This window comes from Xenopus tropicalis, chromosome 4 (genome assembly GCF_000004195.4).
Source record: "Xenopus tropicalis strain Nigerian chromosome 4, UCB_Xtro_10.0, whole genome shotgun sequence".
In the NCBI taxonomy this organism is placed as follows: Eukaryota; Metazoa; Chordata; class Amphibia; order Anura; family Pipidae; genus Xenopus; species Xenopus tropicalis.
Genome location: NC_030680.2, coordinates 751,047 through 763,697, shown reverse-complemented (window position 1 = coordinate 763,697; position 12,651 = coordinate 751,047). Strand labels below are relative to the sequence as shown.

General features: G+C 46.1%; 1 protein-coding gene across 1 annotated transcript in view; it reads right to left on the bottom strand.

The window, feature by feature from the left end:
- Window positions 1-12,651, bottom strand: part of otog (otogelin) — a 108,153-nt gene that overhangs the window by 29,915 nt on the left and 65,587 nt on the right. The window contains exons 34-39 of the mRNA XM_031900650.1: window positions 10,764-10,903; window positions 10,559-10,648; window positions 8,071-8,254; window positions 4,212-4,432; window positions 3,802-3,940; window positions 2,052-2,246 (exon numbers count right to left, since the gene is read on the bottom strand). Coding sequence (XP_031756510.1) covers window positions 2,052-2,246; window positions 3,802-3,940; window positions 4,212-4,432; window positions 8,071-8,254; window positions 10,559-10,648; window positions 10,764-10,903 — 969 coding nt within the window. The remainder of the gene's footprint in view (window positions 1-2,051; window positions 2,247-3,801; window positions 3,941-4,211; window positions 4,433-8,070; window positions 8,255-10,558; window positions 10,649-10,763; window positions 10,904-12,651) is intronic.

The following is a 12,651-nucleotide window of genomic DNA, read 5'->3' as shown; positions in this document are numbered from 1 at the left end:
ACAGATACATGGGTTTCCGTGGCTTTTACTGACAGGTACATGGGTTTCTGTGGCTTTTACCGACAGATACATGGGTTTCTGTGGCTTTTACCGACAGATACATGGGTTTCCGTGGCTTTTACCGATAGATTCATGGGTTTCCGTGGCTTTTACTGATGGATACATGGATTTCTGTGGGTTATACTGACAGATACATGGGTTTCTGTGGGTTATAAAGATAAATACATGGGATTCTGTGGCTTTTACTGACAGATACATGGGTTTCTGTGGGTTAAACTGATAGATACATGGGTTTCTGTGGCTTTTACCGACAGATACATGGGTTTCCGGGGCTTTTACTGATAGATGCATGGGTTTCCGTGGCTTTTACTGATAGATGCATGGGTTTACGTTGCTTTTACTGATAGATTCATGGGTTTACGTGGGTTATACTGATACATACATGGGTTTCCGTGGCTTTTACTGATAGATACATGGGTTTCCGTGGCTTTTACTAACAGATACATGGGTTTCCGTGGCTTTTACCGACAGGTACATGGGTTTCTTTGGGTTTTACTGACAGATACATGGGTTTCCGTGGCTTTTACTGATAGATACATGGGTTTCCGTGGCTTTTACTAACAGATACATGGGTTTCCGTGGCTTTTACCGACAGGTACATGGGTTTCTTTGGGTTTTACTGACAGATACATGGGTTTCCGTGGCTTTTACTGATAGATACATGGGTTTCCGTGGCTTTTACTAACAGATACATGGGTTTCCGTGGCTTTTACCGACAGGTACATGGGTTTCTTTGGGTTTTACTGACAGATACATGGGTTTCCGTGGCTTTTACTGATAGATACATGGGTTTCCGTGGCTTTTACTAACAGATACATGGGTTTCCGTGGCTTTTACTGATAGATACATGGGTTTCTGAGGCTTTTACTAACAGATACATGGGTTTCGTGGCTTTTACCGACAGGTACATGGGTTTCTTTGGCTTTTACTGACAGATACATGGGTTTCCGTGGCTTTTACTGATAGATACATGGGTTTCCGTGGCTTTTACTAACAGATACATGGGTTTCCGTGGCTTTTACTGATAGATACATGGGTTTCTGAGGCTTTTACTAACAGATACATGGGTTTCCGTGGCTTTTACCGACAGGTACATGGGTTTCTTTGGCTTTTACTGACAGATACATGGGTTTCCATGGCTTTTACTGATAGATTCTTGGGTTTCCATAGTTTATACTGATAGATACATTGGTTTCTGTGGGTTTTACTGATAGATAGATGGGTTTCTGTGGGTTATACTGATAAATACATGGATTTCTGTTGGTTATACTGATAGATACATGGATTTCTGTTGGTTATACTGATAGATACATGGGTTTCTGTGGGTTATACTGATAGATACATGGGTTTACGTGGCTTTTACTGACAGATACATGGATTTCTGTTGGTTATCCTGATAGATACATGGATTTCTGTTGGTTATACTGATAGATACATGGATTTCTGTGGGTTATACTGATAGATACATGGGTTTCTGTGGGTTATGCTGATAGATACATGGGATTCTGTGGGTTATATTGACAGATACATGGGTTTCTGTGGGTTATACTGATAGATACATGGGTTTCCGTGGTTATACTTACTGACAGACACATGGGTTTCTGCGGGTTATGCTGATAGATACATGGGTTTCCGTGGTTATACTGATAAATACATGGGTTTCCGTGGGTTATACTTATAGATACATGGGTTTCTGTGGATTATACTGATAGATACATGGGTTTCCATGGATTAAACTGATAGTTACACGGGTTTGTACTGATAAACATGTGGGTTTCTCTAAAGTTATATTGAGTGGTATATATATTTTACTGGGTTATATTAATAGGTACATGGATTTCGCTGGGTTATATAGAATACATGGCTTTCCTTGGGTTATACTTCTATATATCTGCAAGGAGGTAAGCGAGAATAATAACAGATACATGTGTTTTCCTGCATCATACATATAGGTACATGGGTCCTAGGATTATGAGTTCCATTGAACTTACCGCACTGTTTCTCTGAGACACACAAAGTTGAGTATGAGCGGTGCAGAACCGAGCCCTTTGGACACACACAGCCCTCCGTCAGGCCGGCACAGGATTCAGTGTCACTCACATCAATCTCATTATTCTGGCAGGTCCGGGGAATGTCACACACAGGCAAACAGGGCTGGTACTGAAGGGATTCTGGGCACTGGAAAGCTGAAAGCAGGACAAAGTGTTATTGAAGTTATGCCATGAGAGTAACAGCTCAGGGTGGGTGGGAGTATTAGCTATTGGGTATATGAGAGTAACAACTCTGGGTGGGTGGGAGTATTAGCTATTGGGTATATGAGAGTAACAACTCTGGGTGGGTGGGAGTATTAGCTATTGGGTATATGAGAGTAACAGCTCTGGGTGGGTGGGAGTATTAGTTATTGGGTATATGAGAGTAACAGCTCTGAGTAGGTGGGAGTATTAGCTATTGGGTATATGAGAGTAACAGCTCTGGGTGAGTGGGAGTATTAGTTATTGGGTATATGAGAGTAACAGCTCTGGGTAGGTGGGAGTATTAGCTATTGGGTATATGAGAGTAACAGCTCTGGGTGGGTGGGAGTATTAGTTATTGGGTATATGAGAGTAACAGCTCTGGGTAGGTGGGAGTATTAGCTATTGGGTATATGAAAGTAACAGCTCTGGGTGGGTGGGAGTATTAGCTATTGGGTATATGAGAGTAACAGCTCTGGGTGGGTGGGAGTATTAGCTATTGGGTATATGAGAGTAACAGCTCTGGGTGGGTGGGAGTATTAGCTATTGGGTATATGAGAGTAACAACTCTGGGTAGGTGGGAGTATTAGCTATTGGGTATATGTGAGTAACAGCTCTGGGTGGGTGGGAGTATTAGTTATTGGGTATATGAGAGTAACAGCTCTGGGTGGGTGGGAGTATTAGCTATTGGGTATATGAGAGTAACAGCTCTGGGTGGGTGGGAGTATTAGCTATTGGGTATATGAGAGTAACAGCTCTGGGTGGGTGGGAGTATTAGCTATTGGGTATATGAGAGTAACAGCTCTAGGTGGGTGGGAGTATTAGTTATTGGGTATATGAGAGTAACAGCTCTGGGTGGGTGGGAGTATTAGTTATTGGGTATATGAGAGTAACAGCTCTGGGTGGGTGGGAGTATTAGCTATTGGGTATATGAGAGTAACAGCTCTGGGGGGGTGGGAGTATTAACTATTGGGTATATGAGAGTAACAGCTCTGGGTGGGTGGGAGTATTAGCTATTGGGTATATGAGAGTAACAGCTCTGGGTGGGTGGGAGTATTAGCTATTGGGTATATGAGAGTAACAGCTCTGGGTAGGTGGGAGTATTAGCTATTGGGTATATGAGAGTAACAGCTCTGGGTGGGTGGGAGTATTAGCTATTGGGTATATGAGAGTAACAGCTCTGGGTGGGTGGGAGTATTAGCTATTGGGTATATGAGAGTAACAGCTCTGGGTGGGTGGGAGTATTAGCTATTGGGTATATGAGAGTAACAGCTCTGGGTAGGTGGGAGTATTAACTATTGGGTATATGAGAGTAACAGCTCTGGGTGGGTGGGAGTATTAGCTATTGGGTATATGAGAGTAACAGCTCTGGGTGGGTGGGAGTATTAGCTATTGGGTATATGAGAGTAACAGCTCTGGGTAGGTGGGAGTATTAACTATTGGGTATGAAACCCTACATGGGGTATATGAGAGTATGTGGGGGTATCATGGGGGGGCACACAGTACTCACAGCAATAATTGGGGCTTCTCCACTGGATACAGACATTGAATTTGTGGCACATAGAGACGTAGGCAGTCAGGGCTTTGCAGGGGTCTCCAATGAATTCCAGGTCCTGCACCCACAAATCACAGAAAGTCTCGGGGGACACCTGGGAGAGAAATAGGGGTGCAAAGGGACTGGTTATATTCTATAGCAGGACAGGCTCATTGGGCACCCCCCTCCTGTGCCATCACGTTGGCATTACATGGAGCCTGTAGTGCTCCCCAAGCCCCCCATATATCATTAGTGTGCCAGTCTCTAGTCAGTGTGGCACCCACCAATGTGCCCAACTGAATCCCCTGCCCCTGAGTTGCCCGTCTGTGCCCCAGTGCAGTAACGCGGTGCCCACCGATGCCCCGATGTACAAGCCTGGTACGTACGTAAGGGTGGCAGCTGCTGAACGTCTGGTTCTGAATCATTTCCATGCACTCGGCACAGTCCAGGGTGGTACAGTTGGCATCTTGGTGCCGTTCCCTGCCCACATACTTTACAGTGTAGGGCACCATCCAGCTGTCCAGGAACTCCACGGAGTCTTCTGTTTTGCTCAGGACTCGGCCGTTGGGCAAAATGAGATCATTTGTGGAGTTGCCATCGCACAGACCTGCGGGCACACAATGGTTAATGACTAATGAGAACGTAATCACCGAGCCGCCAGTGGGCACTGGGCCTGGCATTTGCTCAGAGGAGATATAATCCCACAATAAGTGCATTTTATTTACCCCTGGTTGAGGGGGGTTGGGGGGGTAGGAAGTAGAAATTACATTGTATTGATAGAAGAGTGCGGGGTGGGGGGCAGAAGTGTGGGGCAGCCGTATGCAGGGACCCAAGGGGCTTCTATTCTCATAGAACTGTGGATTGTTTGTGCCACTGCACCCTATGGAACACATTCTATACCTGTCTGAATACTAATGCTACAATGTTCAGCCCCTCTCAATACTAATGCTACAATGTTCAGCCCCTCTCAATACTAATGCTACAATGTTCAGCCCCTCTCAATACTAATGCTACAATGTTCAGCCCCTCTTAATACTAATGCTACAATGTTCAGCCCCTCTCAATCCTAATGCTACAATGTTCAGCCCCTCTCAATACTAATGCTACAATGTTCAGCCCCTCTGAATACTAATGCTACAATGTTCAGCCCCTCTCAATACTAATGCTACAATGTTCAGCCTCTGTCAATACTAATGCTACAATGTTCAGCCCCTCTCAATACTAATGCTACAATGTTCAGCCCCTCTTAATACTAATGCTACAATGTTCAGCCCCTCTCAATACTAATGCTACAATGTTCAGCCCCTCTGAATACTAATGCTACAATGTTCAGCCCCTCTCAATACTAATGCTACAATGTTCAGCCTCTGTCAATACTAATGCTACAATGTTCAGCCCCTCTCAATACTAATGCTACAATGTTCAGCCCCTCTCAATACTAATGCTACAATGTTCAGCCCCTATCTATACTAATGCTACAATGTTCAGCCCCTGTCAATACTAATGCTACTATGTTCAGCCCCTCTCAATACTAATGCTACAATGTTCAGCCCCTCTCAATACTAATGCTACAATGTTCAGCCCCTGTCAATACTAATGCTACAATGTTCAGCCCCTATCTATACTAATGCTACAATGTTCAGCCCCTATCTATACTAATGCTACAATGTTCAGCCCCTCTCAATACTAATGCTACAATGTTCAGCCCCTATCTATACTAATGCTACAATGTTCAGCCCCTGTCAATACTAATGCTACTATGTTCAGCCCCTCTCAATACTAATGCTACAATGTTCAGCCCCTCTCAATACTAATGCTACAATGTTCAGCCCCTGTCAATACTAATGCTACAATATTCAGCCCCTCTCAATACTAATGCTACAATGTTCAGCCCCTCTCAATACTAATGCTACAATTGTAGGGGCTACAATGTTCAGCCCCTATCAATACTAATGCTACAATATTCAGCCCCTCTCAATACTAATGCTACAATGTTCAGCCCCTGTCAATACTAATGCTACAATATTCAGCCCCTCTCAATATTAATGCTACAATGTTCAGCCCCTCTCAATACTAATGCTACAATGTTCAGCCCCTCTCAATACTAATGCTACTATGTTCAGCACCTCCTAATACTAATGCTACAATGTTCAGCCCCTCTCAATACTAATGCTACAATGTTCAGCCCCTCTCAATACTAATGCTACAATGTTCAGCCCCTCTGAATTCTAATGCTACAATGTTCAGCCCCTCTCAATACTAATGCTACAATGTTCAGCCCCTCTGAATACTAATACTTCAATATTCAGCCCCTCCGAACACTAATGCTACAATGTTCAGCTCCTCTGAATACTAATGCTACAATATTCAGCCCCTCCGAACACTAATGCTACAATGTTCAGCCCCTCTGAATAGTAATGCTACAATATTCAGCCCCTCTGAATGTCAATGCTACAATGTTCAGCCCCTCTCAATACTAATGCTACAATGTTCAGCCCCTCTGAATTCTAATGCTACAAAGTTTAGCCCCTCTCAATACTAATGCTACAATGTTCAGCCCCTCTCAATACTAATGCTACAATATTCAGCCCCTCCAAACACTAATGCTGCAATGTTCAGTCCCTCTGAATACTAATGCTACAATGTTCAGCCCCTCTGAATACTAATGCTACAATGTTCAGCCCCTCTGAATGTCAATGCTACAATGTTCAGCCCCTCTGAATACTAATGCTACAATGTTCAGCCCCTCTGAATTCTAATGCTACAATGTTCAGCCCCTCTCAATACTAATGCTACAATGTTCAGCCCCTCTGAATACTAATGCTACAATGTTCAGCCCCTCTGAATTCTAATGCTACAATGTTCAGCCCCTCTCAATACTAATGCTACAATGTTCAGCCCCTCTCAATACTAATGCTACAATGTTCAGCCCCTCTGAATAGTAATGCTACAATATTCAGCCCCTCTCAATACTAATGCTACAATGTTCAGCCCCTCTCAATACTAATGCTACAATGTTCAGCCCCTCTCAATACTAATGCTACAATGTTCAGCCCCTCTCAATACTAATGCTACAATGTTCAGCCCCTCTGAATAGTAATGCTACAATATTCAGCCCCTCCGAACACTAATGCTACAATGTTCAGCCCCTCTGAATGTCAATGCTACAATGTTCAGCCCCTCTGAATGTCAATGCTACAATGTTCAGCCCCTCTGAATGTTAATGCTACAATGTTCAGCCCCTCTGAATGTCAATGCTACAATGTTCAGACTTTCTGAATACTAATGCTACAATGTTCAGCCCTTCAGATAAAAGGGCTCATTACAATTTCCCCCACAGTGTTTTATAGTGCAAAAAAAAGGTCACAATCGGGCACTTTTTTGCACTGTCTCTCCTGCGTGGGGCATTGTGCAAGCAGACACAGGCCTCTGTTTTCTGTTTCAGTAGCCGGTGTAGCCCGTGTGTAGCCCACGTTAGGCACAGTCCATTGCTGAGCCCTTTGGCCAGGACAGGGCAGAACTGGGCCCCCTAGCGCCGCTCTCTGCATGTGGTGCCATTTTGTTAGTAAATGAGCCCTATACTGTATGAAGGGTTCTTCATTACTCTACATGTTCTGTTACAAGGAACACGGTATTTCGTATGGGAGTATCAGAACTGTACAAGTAGTCAGTGTTTCTGTTACACCTTGCCTGGAATGTGCCCCAGCTCAGTAGAGAATGCCCCGCCCCGGGGCAGAAAGCAGCCGGCACCAAACAAACACAAGCGCACGTCACAAGGAAAGATGAGCCCCAGAAATCTGGTTACTGGATCCCCGGCCGACGTGGAGCCAAACGGGCCTCCTACATAGCTCTCTCCGGATCTCACTTTCCTTTCTACGTGTCTGATCTTTAGTGAATCCAGAAGGAGCGGAGGTGATTCAGCGACATTCCGACACCGACACAGTCACTTGCTAATTTGGGTGAAATCCTGAGGGATAAACTCAGCGCTGCTTGGCCTGCGGAACTGGGATAGTTGGAACGTTCCATTGCTGGGGGAAAGGTTCCCGCACACTAAATGCCAGCCTAAATATAAACTGCCGGCTAATGTTTCCTATCAAAACCGTCACCGTTTGCTGCTGCACCGATTTACGGGAAAGGTCGTGGGGTTGGGCCGTTGGTGCCGTTTTGCTTTATTGCAGGAATATTTCAGTTACAGTAACACAAATAAATCTGCCCCCACACAGACACGGGGCGACGGGCACTTACCGCACAGACCCATAGATGGAAGCTTATTGGTGGAGTTGGACTCGACGATCATCAAACCGCTGCTGTGAAACCACTGAATCTTGACGTTTCCGGGAGTGTCGATCAGATACATGTGTCCCGTATCCACGATTTTATAGCCGTATTTTCTAACCATCGGCCAGGCGTACCTGGAGTTCACGGCCACCTAAAGGGTTAAAAAGTTTATTTCAGGAGGCATGTAGGGTAACAAATAGGGGGCTACTACATAGGGCAGGGGGCAAGTGGGCGGGAGCTTCAACCAGAGGCATAGTTATAGAGAAAGCAGACCCTGCGGGTGTAGGGGTCTGGGGGAGAGGGGGGGCTTGTTTATAGGTACTTCTGCCTCTTCTGAGAGCATGTTGGCGCCCCCTTGGGAAGGCAGTGGGCACTGCATGCTGGGCCCCTCCCAAGATTCTTTGCGTGGGGGCGTGGCAGCACTTGGCTACGTCCCTGCTTTCTAGAGACTCACTGGGATTAAGTCAACAAACCAGTAAGAATCAATTTATATGCCAGCCCTCCCCCTTCCCTGTAGACTGTAAGCTCTTGTGAGCACGGCGCTTCAGCACTACTGGCTCATTCTGTTTGGTTACGGATTTGCTATAATATTACTGTGCGAAGCGCTGGGCAATGTGTTCAGCCCAATGTGGGTCACCCTGTCCCATCCCATCAGTCGGCTAAAGGGGCAGAACTTGGGGGCCCTTGAGATATTGTACCTCCAGTCAAAGGGCAATATGTATAACCTATTGTTTCTCCTATTCCCATATAACTGGAGGAGTCCCAAGCCGGACTTGGATTTCTTACTATTGAGTGCTATTCTGATACCTACTGGGAGCTGCTATCTTGCTCCCTTCCCATTGTTCTGCTGATCGGCTGCTGGGGGTGAGGGGAGGGGGGGTATCACTCCAACTTGCAGCGCAGCAGTAAAGTGTGCCTGAGTCTGAGCTTTCAGCCAGCGCTACACATTAGAACTGCTTTCAGCTAACCTATTGTTTCTCCTACTCCCATGTAACTGGAGGAGTCCCAAGCCGGACTTGGATTTCTTACTATTGAGTGCTATTCTGATACCTACTGGGAGCTGCTATCTTGCTGTTCTGGTTCTTTGGACCCAGAGTAACTAGTACCACCCGTGGGTGAGCCTGGGGGCTGACTATAACAAACCCGCGGGGCTGTGGGGAGAGACAGGCCCATGTACGTTACATGGATATTCCCATTAGTGCTGAGTGTGCATATTTACATGTAATATGATTTATAGGGGTACAGACAATGCTGGTTATTGATAGCCAAATGGGCCGGCTGAGCGGTGTCTGGCCATCTGCAGGCACAAATCATACGGCTATGACACTGGGGCTTTCCTGCTTATTTATTGCCCCTTCAGTTCCTCTATGGGGGGGGTAAAGGGTGCAATGCCCCATAGGGAGACAGTGCCAATCTGGCTGAAGGTTCTGGAACAGGTGAAAGCAATGCAAGGATTGGGGAGCCGGGGCAGGACTTGGCAGGGAACCCCCCACTGGAATGTATAAGGATTATAGGGGAGCTAATTGCTGTTTGGTGCAACACAGTAGTGCGAGTTGTCAGCTCGTCAGGATGAAAAGAACAATTGGGCATTACGAATGGTGAAGCCGCGCCGTCCAGCTGCCAGAAGAATATGTTCATTATTAGCTGAAGGCCCCCACCCCTGGCCTGTCCATTCCTGGCATTCTGCCCCCCCCCCCCAGGGACGTGCACGTGCCCTTGCCACTAACAGGCGTGCCTTTATCCCCCGCTCTCTTAAAGGGCCAGTAATGCCAATATAGATATATGTTCCACAATAATAAGAACATTCATTAGCCAAGCGACTCATGTTGGGCTGGAAGTAAAGTAGGGAATTGGTCCAACCCAGACTCCGTAGGGGAGCTGAAAGCCTATAAGTCCCAGTGTGTGTATGTGGGGCACCAACCATAATCCCCGTCCCTGAGCCTAACCCAAGGCTGAGAGCCTCTATGGGACCAACTGAATGGGGGTATAGGGTGCTGAGTGGGACAAGGTTCCGGGTACCCGACACTGGGGGGTCAGTCAGGTGATGGGTACCCAGAACCTTGTCCCACCCATCACCTGACTGACCCCCCAGTGTCGGGTACCCGGAACCTTGTTCCACCCATCACCTGACTGACCCCCCAGTGTCGGGTACCCGGAACCTTGTTCCACCCATCACCTGACTGACCCCCCAGTGTCGGGTACCCAGAACCTTGTTCCACCCATCACCTGACTGACCCCCCAGTGTCGGGTACCCAGAACCTTGTCCCACCCATCACCTGACTGACCCCCAAGTGTTGGGTACCCAGAACCTTGTCCCACCCATCACCTGACTGACCCCCAAGTGTTGGGTACCCAGAACCTTGTCCCACCCAACACTTGGGGGTCAGTCAGGCGATGGGTGAGAAGAAGGGGGCGTAGGGCACATTGGACGCACGCAGAGAGCTGTAGTTCTTACCTTCCTGTTCAGCCGATCAATGACAATCTGATTGGATAAGTGGGAAAGCTCCAGTGCTGACAGACACAGGGTAACCCCCTCAGTGCCGGCCTGGGGAGAAGCACAGAAAATGGACCTTTAACCCAACATGGAACTAGTGGACCCAATGGAGCTTTACAGGCCCAGCCCAAATCCCGTACGGTACCAGGGAACGGGGATACATTACCCTGCCGGCACATCGGGAGACCTGAACGGTTATGGACTCGTCCTCTGTCAGACTCAGGATGTAGGAGGCTTCTTTGTACAGAGCCACAGAACCGCCATCGAATGTGACCAAGCTCAGGTCCGAGAAGATGGAGCAGCGACCTGGTGGGATAATCAGCACCCAGTGAGGGTGAGACCTACTGCACCCACATAATCATACACACTGGCACCCACGTCTAACTATATACACTGGCACCCACATAATCATACACACTGGCACCCACGTCTAACTATACACACTGGCACCCACGTCTAACTATATACACTGGCACCCACATAATTATACACACTGGCACCCACATAATTATATACACTGGCACCCACATAATTATATACACTGGCACCCACATAATTATACACACTGGCACCCACATAATTATATACACTGGCACCCACATAATTATATACACTGGCACCCACATAATTATATACACTGGCACCCACATAATTATACACACTGGCACCCACATAATTATATACACTGGCACCCACATAATTATACACACTGGCACCCACATAATCATACACACTGGCACCCACATAATTATATACACTGGCACCCACATAATCATACACACTGGCACCCACATAATTATACACACTGGCACCCACATAATTATATACACTGGCACCCACATAATTATATACACTGGCACCCACATAATTAAACACACTTGCACCCACATAATCATACACACTGGCACCCACATAATCATACACACTGGCACCCACGTCTAACTATATACACTGGCACCCACATAATCATACACACTGGCACCCACATAATTAAACACACTTGCACCCACATAATCATACACACTGGCACCCACATAATTATATACACTGGCACCCACATAATTATATACACTGGCACCCACATAATTATATACACTGGCACCCACATAATTATATACACTGGCACCCACATAATTATACACACTGGCACCCACATAATTATATACACTGGCACCCACATAATTATACACACTGGCACCCACATAATCATACACACTGGCACCCACATAATTATATACACTGGCACCCACATAATTATATACACTGGCACCCACATAATCATACACACTGGAACCCACATAATTATACACACTGGCACCCACATAATTATACACACTGGCACCCACATAATTATATACACTGGCACCCATATAATTATATACACTGGCACCCACATAATCATACACACTGGCACCCACATAATTATACACACTGGCACCCACATAATTATATACACTGGCACCCACATAATTATATACACTGGCACCCATATAATCATACACACTGGCACCCACATAATCATACACACTGGAACCCACATAATTATATACACTGGCACCCACATAAATATATACACTGGCACCCACATAATCATACACACTGGCACCCACATAATTATATACACTGGCACCCACATAATTATATACACTGGCACCCACATAAATATATACACTGGCACCCACATCTACTATATACACTGGCACCCACATAATTATATACACTGGCACCCACATAATTATATACACTGGCACCCACATAATCATACACACTGGCACCCACATAATTATATACACTGGCACCCACATAATCATACACACTGGCACCCACATAATTATACACACTGGCACCCACATAATTATACACACTGGCACCCACATAATTATATACACTGGCACCCACATAATTATATACACTGGCACCCACATAATCATACACACTGGCACCCACATAATTATACACACTGGCACCCACATAATTATACACACTGGCACCCACATAATTATACACACTGGCACCCACATAATTATATACACTGGCACCCACATAATCATACA